This window comes from Clupea harengus, chromosome 25, assembly GCF_900700415.2.
Source record: "Clupea harengus chromosome 25, Ch_v2.0.2, whole genome shotgun sequence".
NCBI lineage: Eukaryota > Metazoa > Chordata > Actinopteri > Clupeiformes > Clupeidae > Clupea > Clupea harengus.
This window is the reverse complement of record NC_045176.1, coordinates 5,075,207-5,090,034: the sequence shown is the minus strand read 5'-3', so window position 1 is coordinate 5,090,034 and position 14,828 is coordinate 5,075,207. Positions and strand designations below refer to the sequence as shown.

General features: G+C 44.5%; 1 protein-coding gene across 1 annotated transcript in view; it reads left to right on the top strand.

Moving 5' to 3' along the window:
- spidr (scaffold protein involved in DNA repair) overlaps positions 1-14,828 on the top strand; it is a 55,078-nt gene that overhangs the window by 39,324 nt on the left and 926 nt on the right. Inside the window, exons 11-19 of the mRNA XM_031562853.2 lie at positions 1,519-1,677; positions 4,507-4,594; positions 5,773-5,913; positions 6,410-6,469; positions 10,383-10,629; positions 11,038-11,184; positions 13,537-13,630; positions 14,025-14,139; positions 14,686-14,739. Coding sequence (XP_031418713.1) covers positions 1,519-1,677; positions 4,507-4,594; positions 5,773-5,913; positions 6,410-6,469; positions 10,383-10,629; positions 11,038-11,184; positions 13,537-13,630; positions 14,025-14,139; positions 14,686-14,739 — 1,105 coding nt within the window. The remainder of the gene's footprint in view (positions 1-1,518; positions 1,678-4,506; positions 4,595-5,772; positions 5,914-6,409; positions 6,470-10,382; positions 10,630-11,037; positions 11,185-13,536; positions 13,631-14,024; positions 14,140-14,685; positions 14,740-14,828) is intronic.

Here is a 14,828-nt window from a genome sequence, read left to right as displayed (position 1 = left end):
CCTCGCACTTGGCTCAAGTTCTTCTTCTCCTCCACCACCCCCTTTTCCCAACATCATAAGAAGCAGGCAGAGGACATGTGAAATTTGATGGGGGGGGGGGGGTGGCGCAGGCGGTTTCTGTCATGTTGTTTACTGATTGGATTTGAAATTGTCACTGCTCCAGACCTCTTTTGTGGTGTCATTCATACCTTACAAACTTTAAACACAGATTATGTGGTTATGAGTTGACAACTGCAAATTTGCGGCTATCAAATAGCCATTGAATGTCACTCCCGATTAAATGTAATCAGTGAAGAAAAGACTGATTGAGCTGCATTTCACTCATGGAAACAAGCAAAAAAATCAAGTTGTGCCGCTTTGAGCATGGATTCATTGTAATCGTAGCATTGTGTTTAAAACCTGAAAATGTTAAGAGAACTATTCATCTTCCTGATGTACTTTATTCTTGGAAAAACTGTTGTGCACTTTGGAATGGCTTGATGTATTTGTCTGGGTGTGTCATTCTTGACCCAGGGAGATTTATCTCCCTTGATAGGACACACTCTGAAGGCTGCAGCCTGAGAATCCAGCAGCCTGGTCAAAAGAAATGTGTAATTCCAGATCCTTGTATTTACATAGTGAGGTGGCTATATTTGACAGTCCTTTTTGGTTTGCTGTCATGGGCCAGGTGCTGTGAGCTGAAGCTGTAACACGGAGCTCTACACCCAGAGGGTTCATTTTCTCCTAATGACGGACGAGGTCTCCTGAAGGTGCCAGGCGAACGCTTCGTAAAAAGCTGTCCGCGAAGCTCCCCTCATACCTTTTGTCTTGCTGACATTTCTGTTTCCAAGGTTCAGGGTTTGGAATGCAGCTCACTAGGCCAAGGGTTACCAGCTTCCCTCCAGGGTCTCCCGAGCAACCCTGCGCGGCGTCTCCAGGCCGACTCCACGGGGGGGGGGGGCGACCGCTCCACGCCTGCCGGGGCACGGCTGGAGCATGTCCTCAAGATAATATTTCAATCGGTTACTAATTAACCTGTAGGGGGGAAAAGAAACAACACTTCTGTGGGCCAGTAGATTCTTCTGTTGTCAGGCAGGCAGAATGGATAGCAGCCTCTCAGCTTGTCTTAACTCCTGGGGCGTGTTTTTCACAGTTAACTTGCCGTCAAGAAGCTGTTCTGATTCAGAATCCTTAATGTCTTTAGAGAGACAGACACAAAACACCAGCAAAGTTACTCCACCTCCACAGTAAAAAGTAGATGTTAGTGGTTTAAGGCGTTGTGCGTTTATGATTTTAGACAGATACTAACATCCGAATATTCTCTTTGCACCACAGTTTGTGGCTGATGAGGGAATGAAACCAGACCCCATATCATTCTTTCCCTCTTTGGCCCTGTATATACATTGACTTGTGTTAACACAGCTTTTGAAGTGAACTACAATTGTGAATTTGTAGCCTGTAACTCTCCTGTTTTGTGTGTGTGTGTGTGTGTTTTGTGTGTGTGTGCGTGTGCGTGTGTATATGTGTGTGTGTGTGCAGACTGTGTGTGCTGGTGCAGGACGCCTGGGGCATGTTCAGCGAGGTGCAGCTCCAGGCCCTGGTCTCAGAGGAGCAGCTCCAGCACCACGTCCTGCAGTGGGAGGGAAGGAGCTGCCTGCTGCAGGGGGTCAAGGTGCTGCGGCGGGTCACCAGGGACAGGTGAGAGAATGGAGGCACACTACATACACTACATACACATCCTCAAACAGAGACCAGACCAGGCACGTTTATATTTCTATATAGCCCCTTTCAAAAGACATTTGATGTGTTTTACATAAAACATTTAGAACATGGAAGACATAAACAAGAATAATTTAAGGAAAAGTATAAATATGTTTACGCACAGTGTGTTCTCTTTATATCTCTCTCTCACACACACACACACACACACACACACACACACACACACACACAAATATACATGTACAATAACGCATACATAAATATGGTGATCAAGACAAAAACTGTAGGGAAAACAGGGACCATTTGAGTCATTGAAAAGGACTAGTTGGATTTCTCTTCATGTTTGATTTCATTTAGCTTAACCCTTTGTGGGATATAATCTTGGGGTTTTTAATTTGCAACACACATGGCCCGAGCCTCACACTTTGGGTAGTCTGCTGGTTTGGATGCCCCAGTGTGTTTGGATGCCCCAGTGTGTGCGGTGAAGACACTTCCTGCTCAGCGGCGTCCAGCCTGCTAGCATGTCAGAGGGAATCCGTGGCATGTGAGCTCTCCTGATCTTCAGACAGGGGCGTCGACGTGTGTGTGTGTGCGTGCGTGCGTGCGTGCGTGTGTGTGGCATGTGAGCTCTCCTGCTCCCCAGACAGGGCCGTCGACACACAGGGTATCAGTGTCGCCTCAGCCTCATGTCTCACCTCAGAGTGCATCTGTCTGCTGGTTTGTGTCAGACCGTGGTCTGGAGTTTAAGGGGTTAGGTTTCTGCAGCCTTGCAATACAGGGCTGCATTTCTGTTGATGACACTAGGTGTTTTGTTTGTTGTTGTTTTTTTGTTTGTTTGTTGGTTTGAATCACATCATGTATGTAAGGATATCTGAACACATCACTGCCATTATCAGCAGTAAGAGTTAAACAGTGATTTCACCAATCAGTGGGTCATTGAACTGAAAGACATGATATGAAAGCCAAGTATTCGTGAAAGAAAGTCCAAAGTGCCTTTATAGATTATAAATGGGTGTCACACATGGTGCAGATAGTAAAGAGCAGATCACTTTTAAGTGATTGATAGGATCTGTAATGGTCTTGGTGTTTTTCCGTCACTGACCTTATTAACTGGCGATGGCCAGGGGCTGAAAGACCAGATCCAGAGAGGATCTCACTGACCTGAGACCTGAGGATGACCTCTTGTGTTCGATTGGCAGTCCCGTGGCAGGTAGTATCTGTAGATTGAACGGGTGCAAGAAAGCAAGAAAAGACAAGTGCTGATAAACATGTTGACCTGAACTAGAGTGCTAAGGTCTCTATAATAGGTTTAGAGGAACAAGTTTGAACATCATTTTTTTCTGATCCAAGTCCAGGTTTTGGATCTTAACTCTTAAGAACAAGGTTCTATTGTGAGATGCAGAAGGGCTCTCTCAGGTCACATGTCTTCCTGGTAAGATTGTACCTAAAAAGCGTGCTCAGGTCAGCTCTGTGTCCTGCCCAACCAGCCAGGGTTGTAGAGCAGGTTCTGTGGTGTTAGTGTTGGAGGAGAGGGAGAGGGGGGGGGGGCGAGAGCAATTATGAGCTGTAGAACTAGTTCTGAACAATGGCTCCATCATATCACTGAACAACAACTAACCTGGCAAACTGCATTCAGTATACCCCAGCAAATTGCATTCACTATACCCCAACCAACAGCATTCAGTATACCCCAACAAATTGCATTCACTATACCTCAACCAACAGCATTCAGTATACCCCAACAAACTGCACACACTATACCCTAACAAACAGCATTCAGTATACCCCAACAAACTGCACACACTATACCCCAACACATGTGTTGCTGTATTGGGCTGACAGGATGAGGGGTTTTAACACCAGGATTTGCTAGATTTCTTGTCATTTCTCTCTTTTCCCCTTTCTGTTGCTGTGGTTTAATCCCCCCCCCCCCCACACACACACACCTCCGATCCTTTCTAGGTCCTGTGACATCTGGCAGACACCATGTTCCATTTTACGTGTTACTTTCTCGAAGGGGGATTTACTCGTATGGTGTACATGCAGTGTAGACCTCTCACAGCCACAAGCCAATTCTAGAGCTAATGTTTCTCATTCATGGGCATAGCATTTAAAGGCCATATTGTTTTTTTTTACCTTCAAAGAATACCGATTGCAAATAGATTTATGATAGTAAGTGTCTTATATAGTCAAATATATAGTCAAAGTCTCAATTATAAATGCTGTAAATTGTTGCATGTTGGATCTCTAGAACATCAACAAAGCCAGTGCCAAAAAATCTGACATTTATTGGGCTGAGAGAAAGACTGTCAAACTGAATTTACGAATCTTGTGATTTATAGGCTCCATAGTGCACTTAATGAGCCATTGTACTCTATTTCATGCCAAAGCATGCCAAACATAGCAAAGCCAAGCTTGCCTTTCTACTTGCATAAGTACTGTTAAAGTCTGTAGGGGAATATAGACAAATCACTTGTTTTTATTCCAGATCTGACCCCATGCAAACTGCAATTAGTGTCTTTTCTATAGATTTCTGTGTGACAGGATGCATGTTGAGAGAACTGGAGTCAGGGAGACTGTGTGACGGTCACATTCTTGGAGAGAAAGATCTTTGTATTGCTTTTCTCTCTCTTGACACACACACACACACACCCACACACATTATCACACGTTATCAAGATGTAGCTTAATGCCTTCACCCTAACCTTGCTGCACACACACACACACGCACGCACAAGCATGTGCATGTTAGAGCAAGCACACAGATGTGTTTCTAATAAGTGTATTGTTTTCCCTTGTCATCAGGTGCGCTCCTCTCTTCAGCCTGATAGACAGCCTGTGGCCTCCGACTCTGCCCCTCCGAGTGCATGGAGACGCTGTCAGCTGTGAGGAGGTATGCTCTACACCCCCAGCACACCATCTCCACCCTCACAGAGCAACCACACAGGTAGAGAAAGAAAGAAAGAAAGAAAGAAAGAAAGAAAGACTTATGGCATTCAAAAGCAGAAAGGAATGTTGGAAGAATAGAAGGGAGGGAGCGAGCGAGCAAACAGTCAAAATTCACATTTAGATAATAATAATAATAAAACTTTATTTATATAGCACCTTTCATGCAAAAGAATGCAGCTCAAAGTGCTTTTAGATGCATTTTGATGGATCAGCATTGTCTCCTCGCACCTCCAGGTGTGTGCTGCGAAGGTATTGAGGTTTCATCTGAGTTAAAGCAGCAATATGTAGTTCTGTTCCAAAACTAGCAAGCTAACTACCTGCAACACATGCAAAAACCTTGTTAACACCATCAATAGCTCAGTTGGCACTGATAGAAGCTTGCCAACACACACTAACTGGTGTCTTTTGACAGTATAGCTGGCAATGTCATGCTGTGAAAGCTTTTCTTCCATTTTTGCAGGGTGTTCCAGCCTGGTACACAGAACTACATAGGGTATATCCTGGATGGTTAGTGGGAAAGACACAGGTTGTTTATCTGTCTTTCACATGACCATATGCTATAAAAATGTATTTGAGGATGGTACCAAAACTATCTGCCTATAAAACCATAGTGTTACATAGTGTTACTTTAAGTGCTACAATTATTCCCCAAATTCTTCTCCTGTTAGTCCTCTATCTCATTTCCTGTTAAAGCTGCCAAAGGAAGTACTCATCTGGTGTGGAATATTAATGATGCATGTGACCTGTGTGAGTCACTGGTCCTGCACACGATACAAAGGATTATTGGCATAGAGCTCATGGTATATGACACAGCTTGATGATGCTTGATTATACTCTGGAGATGCTGAATATCGTTATGGTTATGATTAATCGGGTGTGTGTACTGGACAAAGAGTACCATTGCTGAGTTAAGTCAGGCACACAGAGGAGAGCCGTGGATATCCAGCAGAGCAGGTTGGCTCCAGAAGCAGGACTGAGCAGCCTCCTTGGTGTATTTGTGTTTTGTTAAACTAAAAAAAACGTCACCTCAAAAGGCTCAGACGGTTCGCTATTCTAAAGGCGATGTCCCAAAAGGGCTGTTCTCCACGGTCTCAGCACTTGGTGTTTTGCTGTGTTTCACAGAGCAGAACTACAGCACCGGCGGCTCCCAGCTTCTGTTACCGGCTCTCAGGCAGCGAGGCGTCGGTGGTGGTGAGTCAGGAGCTGCCCATGTCCCCCCTTTACCTGCCTGCGGTGATGCAGAGCCTTAAGGACATACTGCAGGTAAATCAGCACAGCTCACGTCCCCTCAAACCATATGGGTTACCACCCACACACACACACCCACACATACATACATACATACAGGTATGCACTTATGCACATTCTTGCAATCATTCCTCTCTCTCTCACTCACTTACTCACTTACTCAGTCAGTCAGTCAGTCAGTCACTCACTCTATCGCTATCTTTCTGTCTCACACACACCCACACACACACACACACATACATACACACACCCATTCATTTGTCACCCATTCGAGTCAGTCACCCAAACAGCCCACACACTCAATCAGAGAGTTTCAGAAATCACTCAGTGTACACGCCTGTTGTCACAATGTTTTTCTGTTTTGTTTTGGTCAAATTTCAAAACAAACGTTTTAAAGCATATGCTGTCACATAGCTTTTCTCGCTAAGCCTACTGTGAAATAAATTTTTTTATATATAAAATGTATGTTAGACTGCAGCCTACGTTATATAATGTCATCTCTGCTTATTAGGGTGGAAAAGAAGGAGTGCGCTGTAGCTTCACAGCAAATGTTGTGTTCAGCCGCTTGCAGGTAAGGCCACCAAAATGAACATTTTCATACATGCATGACTGTGGTTGTTTCAGAGTTTCATGATAACCCATCTGTGGCTTCAGGGCTCCTTAGCTGTATCAGATAAACGGTTTCGAAAAAAGATAAATCCATCTGTTAACTTTTGTGAAGCTTGGTCTGAAGATTGGTTAAAATTGGAAACAAAATAGTGGCCTGTGAACATTTTTTAAACCTTTTGAAAAAAATCCAATATGGCTGCCGCATCAATCAGGTTTACATGACAAGTTGCCATGTGTCGACCTTCCACAGTATTACCAGACACAGGGATGCGTTTTTTAAGACAAACGCATCAACAGATATTAGCCAAATAGCACTTTTTGCTTATTGTAGCGCCCCCTAGAGATGAAATGACTCAAAAATGTTGGCGCCTCCACACAATGGGGTCACAAGTCCACGCACCAAGTTTTTTTTTCATACATGGCGCCATGGTGAGATATGACCTCAATTCCGGTTTGGCAGCTTCGCCTCTGATTTCGATTGGCTATGATGGACGAACGCTTTGGCTAATCGAAAAGCTAACGATTACCGTTTGTGAGGCTTTGTCTGAAGAACATTTGTGGCAGATTTAATGAAGATTGGACACAATTTATGGCTTCTGAACTTTAAGCGGTTGGTGGCACTAGTGTTGTTAGTGACGCACGGAAATCAAACTTCGTAAAAAGCATTATGGGACTGTACCCAATCAGTGTGCCAAATTTTACATCTTTTTAGCACACGGTTCTAGGGGCTGCCATAGTCTCCAATGGCAGAGGAGAAGAGAGGAAAAGGATGATGATGATGAATGAATAATAAATAAGAGAAGTTGTTTGCGAGTTTGGTAAACATTTAAAACCTAGAAAACTGTAGTAGACCTAAACGTTAGCTAGATTCGCTCTTTGTAGCCCACCTTATCGTTTGTTGTTCAACAGAATTGTGTTTGTTTAAAAAAAAAAAAAAAAAAAAACTTTGTGCTATTTTGGACAATCAGACCATGGGTCACCACAACTGACTAATGGAGAAAGGAATGGGCGCAAAATGTCCTCCTCACATAATACACTCCTGTGTCCACTTTTGTGTGTCTCTGGTATGTTATTGATTTCCACTTGTCCAATTGACTACATGTTCCCACAAGCTATAGATGAGAAGATATTGGAATAAAGCTTCTGCCTCAGAAGTGTGTGTGCATTTTCACTTATTTCAGTGCCTTTGACTTTCTGAATTTATCAGATGCTGGCCACCTGTACTTTTTCTGTAAGAAAAACATAAACTCAACCCAGAGTAAATAATAAACATGTGAAGGAGACAGAATGAATTATTAACTTTATTATTTTACTTTATTAACTGTAAATTAACTTTTTTTTCTTACACTTTGATGACATAATTTGTCATGGACCTATTTCTCGCTGTTGAGTTATGATGTCAGCTTCAGGCAGCAGAAGGTAAAAGACACAGCAGTCTGCAGTGAAACGAGATCTCTCTAGCTGAGAGAGAGAGAGAGAGAGAGCGCGAGAGAGAGAGGAGAGAGAAAGAGAGAGAGAGAGAGAGATAACACATTGCAGATTCTCTACCCTGGATTTTCCTGATATGAATACGATATTGATTCCACTGAATCTTGTCTCAGTGTCAGGTCATATGTCCCCACAACTCTGTGTAGCTATAAGATGCTATCCACTTTCTGTATGTCCCCACAACTGTGTGTAGCTGTAGGACACTTTCTGAAAGCGGCCTGAGAAATTTTAAAACACAGCTGTGACATTTTTTCTTGCCGTTTCTTCCCACATTCCTGCATTTAATCCATTTTGTGAGGTGAGGACACTAGAATGCGTGCGTGTGGAATGGTGACTACTACAGTAAAAATGTCAAGATTTATCCAAGCGAATTTATCTTTCTCGTTTGTTCTGTCTTTTAGTCTTCTGTGGTTTGGTAAAAGAAATAAGCCTTTAAGTAGTCTGTTTCGGTGGGGACAGATTGTTCCAACATTTGAACAGACTTGCTGCTATCTTTCCCATTTAATCCAAACATGTTTACCCTTTGAACTCTTAAAGATAACCAGAGCGGTGGCTGTGACACGTAAGGTACACACACCTTTTTTTATCATTAACCATTTCATGTTTACCGGGAATGGATTGGCATTGTTCTGAAAAAGAGTGAGATGGTGAATTGTAAATTTGGCACTATTAACAAAGCTATCAGGATTCCTTCGCAGTGACCTGATTTGGTCAACTCCAAATTCCACGGTGAATTATTCCCGTTCTTCCTCAGATCACTTTCTTCCCCAGTGCAATGATTTTACTTACCACCCCCCACCCTATGTTCTAAAGGCCAGAGTGTCCATTTATAGTCAGAGAGAGACAACATGTAAATACAGGATTTGTCGTCTAGTTCTGTAATCAAAGTACTTCGTTTCTGGTGTTAGTTCCTTGTATTTTAATCCGTCTTCCCGCCACGCGAACACAATACCTGTTCTTGGAATGACATCACAATACCTTATCTTGGAATGACATCTGAATGGGAACACAGACCTGGCAGGACAGACACTGTCATATAACACCCAATTTGCTGCCAATCCAACCTTGGCTGAGAGAAATCATACATTGTTGCAGTGATAACCCACTTTGACCCGGGGATCAGGCTTTAGGGGGTTAGCCGTAGCCAGTTAGCGTTGGCCAATCTCCTTTTTATTAATCTTCTTGGATAGTTATTCTGGAAAGAAGCATTCTCCCCCCTAGACTGGATTAGATACTGTATATGAGCCCTCGAACAGTTCAACTTTTAAGTACAGAATTGAACTACAGAAAAACAGACCTGCTTTGGATTGCCACCATCTCCGTGAGAATCAGAATCTCCTTCTCATCTTATTTCCTCACACATGTGTTTGTCCATGTGCAGGCTGGTTAATATTCAATTCAGTTTAATTCAATTGTATTTATATAGCGCCAAAACAATAAAATTGTCTCAAGGCACTTTACAGAGCCCAGTACATGCACCGTTGCCAAGACAATGACTGGGAAGGTGACTGCACCATAAATATTTTAAAACACACCAGCATTGATAAAAGGCAATGATCCCTGCTCACGGGTTTCAGTGCGTTTGTTGTTTTAACAAAGCGTCAATGGAGAGCTGTTGACAAACTGGATTTGCATTGATTAACTTGTACATTGCAAGGCTATAGCATTATCCCAGAGCATTATATTGGGCACAACTAACTTTTTACTTTTGGCTAGCAGTATGTTTATGTAAAGATGTTTCTATAAATATTAGCTAGCATCTCTTTATAAGCACGCCTGGAGAGACTTGTTCAGCTGTGAAGGTGACTGCACATTGGTGGCAACTCCAGCTTGCTTGCAGTGTAGTAGGAGGACATAAACCTCACTAACACCAGAAGGACTTGACATTGTGATACGTATGAAAGCCTGATTTAATTAAGGTTCTTTTTCCATTTTTTTTTTTTTTTTTTTTTTCATTGGCTACGTGGTTTTACTTGACTGTGGTGCATCATAGGTGAAAAAATACCCGACATGTAGAACTATTTTGGTCTCCTTTGTGAAGCTCTCTTGGTGGACTTCCAGGATCTCCAGGATTGTGGAACGTCATCATAGTGTAATATAGTGTAATCACATATAAGGCTTTCAAAGGGGATGTGCAGCTATTCTATTAGTCATGCTTGGCACCATGTCTCAAGCCAGTTCAAACCTTTTAGCCAACTGAATGTTGCTACATGATCTTGTAAATCTCTTGTACTTACATTTTATAGGAACAAAAATACACGCATTTAGCTATACTCTCAAACACACTCACTCACACACACACACACATACACACACACACACACACACACACACACACACACACACACACACACACACATTTCTAATCTGTAATGTCCTGTCGTCAGCCCTCTGGTTCAGGTGCTGGTGATGCGGAGAGCTGGCTGCTCTTTGTGACGGATGCCAGCCTGCAGGGCGAGGAAGAGGAGGAGCCTAGGCCAGGCTGCTGCCGCCGGACGCTACCTGTGTGCCTTAGCCCGTCCCACGTGCTCCAGCGCTCCGTCAGACAGGCTCTCGCCTCCCAATCCTCCTCATCCTCCTCATCCTCCTCATCCTCCTGCCACCTCACCCTCAAAGATGTGTTATTACAGCGGGGTAAAGCACTCTAAATGGGGCAGCATTAATAGTGTGATGTGTGATTTAAAGGTGCTGTCCACGGTTCCATTGAAATGTTGTTGATATTTGAGCTCAGCAGCCAATCGTATTACACCCCTGCCCTTTGAGTGCACACACAGAATGGACAGCTAGAGGACCTTGAGGAGAAATGTACTGAATTTGGAATTGGAATCATGGACTGTACCTTTAATGTAACGGTGTTGTAACTGCCTCAATTCTTTTGTTTATTGTCTGTTTGTAGGCACTGCTGGACATTTTCATATTAAGCTGAATTTACATCGGCTCATAAAACTGCTGAATAGCCCGCTGGAATCGATCACTTTGGCCAGTAGAGACCCGCACGTCTGTTTGTATTGAGTGTAACAGGACACTGTCGTCCCTGCCCAGGTTGTATTGTTTGCTCGGAGCAGTCCACAGTCAGACTGGCTCCGGCGTCGACGGGAGCCTCCCTGCACCCTGACCCCCTCGCACAGCCTGTTCTTCTGGACCAGCTGGGCCCGGACACCCCGCCCCACACCCTGTGCAGGCTCACTGGTGAGTGCACCCCGCCCCACACCCTGTGCAGGCTCACTGGTGAGTGCACCCCGCCCCACACCCTGTGCAGGCTCACTGGTGAGTGCGCCCCGCCCCACACCCTGTGCAGGCTCACTGGTGAGTGCGCCCCGCCCCACACCCTGTGCAGGCTCACTGGTTAGTGCATTCCTGCTCAATTCCCTCCCGGATCGATTCGCACAGGGGAAACAGCTTATCCCGCTAAAGGGAACCAGTTGTTTGTTTGTGTGGCAGTTTCTGTCAGACTTGTGCTTTGTCTGGGACCTTGTGGTTACGTCAAAGCTTTTTGTCCTTCGCCACAGTCAGTCATTTCTCTCTTCTTTTTACAGCTCCTCTGTTATTCCTTCCCTCTCACAAGGCCTTTCAAATGGTTTCAGTTACCAAAAGAATGAAGAAGAAGAAAAGACTTGATTTATCCCTTATTTAGTTCTTGGCCATCGTGTTTGTGTCTCTTTGTGCAGCTTCTCAGAAAAACCCCAAATCCCATTTTTGAATTCTTTTCTAAAATCACACATGAAAGTGTCAAGGGTGTCGTCAGCCTTTGCCACTGTTGGTCCTGCCAGTTCATGACAGTGGACTGTGCTCTCCCCGTCCACACTGCCAGCGACGACTATAACGATAACTGTAACTATAGCGATATGAGCGTCCACACTGACCAACGATCAAGAAAAGGCCTCTCAAATATCCTTCACGTTTGAATGCGTCACCTTTGAAAAATCAATAGATTCTTATTGGCGGTTGTCATTATAGTTAGTGTTGGCAGTGTGAACAGGCTTTAAGACGGGACATCAGAATCGAATTGTTGTGTTGCATTTGGGGCTTGTGTTAACCCCATAGTCTGGGAAGAGACCACAGTACACTGTTTTATGTTTCTGTGCTTGGAGTGAAACTGCGGGTTGGGGTCATGATGGTTTCAGTGGGGGTGATGTGTGCTTTAGCTGCGGGGGAATGATGGTTTCAGTGGGGGTGCTGTGTGCTTGAGCTGCAGGTTGGGGTCATAATGGTTTCAGTGGGGGTGCTGTGTGCTCTAGCTGCAGGTTGGGGTCATAATGGTTTCAGTGGGGGTGCTGTGTGCTTGAGCTGCAGGTTGGGGTCATAATGGTTTCAGTGGGGGTGCTGTGTGCTCTAGCTGCAGGGGAATGAGAGATGGGGTGTCGCCCTGGCTGCTCTCATATTGCTTTGCTGATACGGTCTGATCAGCAGGACTGAAAAGTTGTATCAAGCACATATTATCTCCTGCTAGGTCAGCAAGTTTGCCTGTGCTTGGCTGCACGCCCTGCTCAGAGCTCTTCTGCATCACGGCTGAGTGGAGTTCCTTATCTGTAGGAAATGCTGAAAGTTATATAAGGGGATGTGTGTGTGTGTGTGTGCGTGCGTGCGTGTGTGTGTGTCTGTGCGTGCGTGTGTGTCTGTGCCTGTGTGTGTCTGTGCGTGCGTGTGTATCTGTGTGCTTGTGTGTAAGTTTGTGCGTGCGCATGTGCGTGTGAGCATGCGTGTGTGGGCGTGCGTGTGCGTGTGTGTCTGTCTGTGTGTGCGTGTGTATCTGTGTGCTTGTGTGTAAGTTTGTGCGTGCGCATGTGCGTGTGAGCATGCGTGTGTGGGCGTGCGTGCGTGCGTGTGTGCGTGCGTGTGTGTGTGTATGTATTCGAGGATAATATTTGTCAGATGGTGTGAGCTCAGCTCCTGGGGGTGAACTCTATAAGTGGTTGGGCTAAAGCAAGTGGTTGGGCTAAAGTGCAAGTGGGAGAAAAGGCCTGAGCGCATTCAGGTAGTAAACACAAGTTAGTAAACATAGCCAAGGTCTCACCACACAATGTGCCCCTCCCCCACTCCCACTCGTCCCACTCTGTCACATGTAGGCCCCTTGTGTTTCAGGGAAAACCCACAAGGATCAGGCTGTCTGTCTCGCACCACAAGAGACATGACCCTTACATTTTGACACCAGGAATGACATCTCAAGGATCCAAATAGCTTTTCAGTTCAGGGTTTGGCTTGACTGGGACCTTGAAGCCTTATTTTCACATGTTTGTGTAATGGGTAAATCCCCATTCTGTTAGTGGTTAACAGTGCACTGACATAAGATAGTAAAGCCACTACCCTGGCCTATGTGTGGGCCGACGCATTATTGTAAATGACTGAGTACAGTACAGTACACTGTGACTGTTGGTTTAAACTGAGCTGTCAGTGGGGTTTTCATGTGGTCAATATCTGGGCTAAACTAACAGCGTTTTAGTGTGTGTGGTGCATAGCTGTGGTTTTAGTTCTTAAAGTGAGATTCAGAAGATGTCCTTCTGACAGGTGACGCCCGACATCTCTTTGTCTCCTTCCGCTCAGGTGTGGTGGTCGGTGTGGACGAGGAGACGGCTTACTCCTGGCCGGTGTGTAGCCGGTGTGAGAGTGAGCGTCTGGAGAGAGCTCCGGCAACGCAGTGAGTGCTCACACAGTCACACACAGTCACACACACCATTAAACTCCCAAAACACACCAGGTTTAACGCTAATCTCTGCTAGATTACAGCAGGCAAGACTTGTAGTTAGTGAAATCACCCTTGCTTCTTAACTTCTGTCTTACTGTTTAATCAGCCTCTAGCAGTCTTGTAGTTAAACTCCTTGAGAATAATCTGTAGTCTTCTACAATGAATGTTAATTGGCTTAAATATATGGATGGATGTTTCCTCTGGTCGTAACTTGTGCTGCAGTTAACCCCTACCGTGCTCCATAAACTTGTAGTGAGCTTCACTTTGTGCATATTGCTCAAATAGGGGCCATCACAGTCATGTATCTGACATATTTTGATACTGTGAAATATCTGTGTCTTCTCAGGGAAGGGTTTTTTTGTACTGTTTGTGACACGGAAGTGGTCAGACCCACCATCAAGATGCAACTCGAAGTGTTTCTAAGCTGTCCGTCACTGATCGACTGCACCATCAGAATAAAGGTAAGGCTTAATAAAGGTGTCTCTGCCTGACGTCCTGTCCTGTCCTGTGTAGTTATCGTTTGCTCTTTTTCAGATCAAGTAAACATAACACCGTGCAAAACAGGAAGGTTTGGCTGCGTCATTTCAGAGGCTAGAAACTTTTTTTGACATGATGTTATCGTCACTTTTTTTGACATGATGTTATCGTCACTTTTTTCTGCTTTTTTTTTTTTTAACCATTTCTTCGACTCTTCTTTCTGTCGTCTGTGACAAGGCATAGTAAACTTGGTTCTGTACCCTGGGCCTCAGGGAAGCCGGTTCCCCAAGTTACTCAGAAATCAGCCGAGACTTGGCCCACGGTTAAGAGTTTTCAGATCAGATTCATGAAGCTCAACACTTTCATTAGGCAGCGGACAGAGGAGTGAAATTATTTGATGAATTGCAGTGTTCTCCTTAAAAAAAAAAAGGAATTCAGACATTCATCATAAAGCATGTGATTACTTTTCTCTAGAAGTCCAAAAAAAGTGATAACATCTCCAAATGCTCTCTATCTTTTCTGTCCTCTAGCTGCAACAGAAGACTATTGATTCAGTTCTGAGCTCATTGGTCAGCGATCCAGCGGTAAGCCCTGATAATCAGTCTCTTGACACTTGACACCTGTTTCTTGCATATGCGACTGCTCAGTTTGCATCTCTACTTCTGCTTCAGTG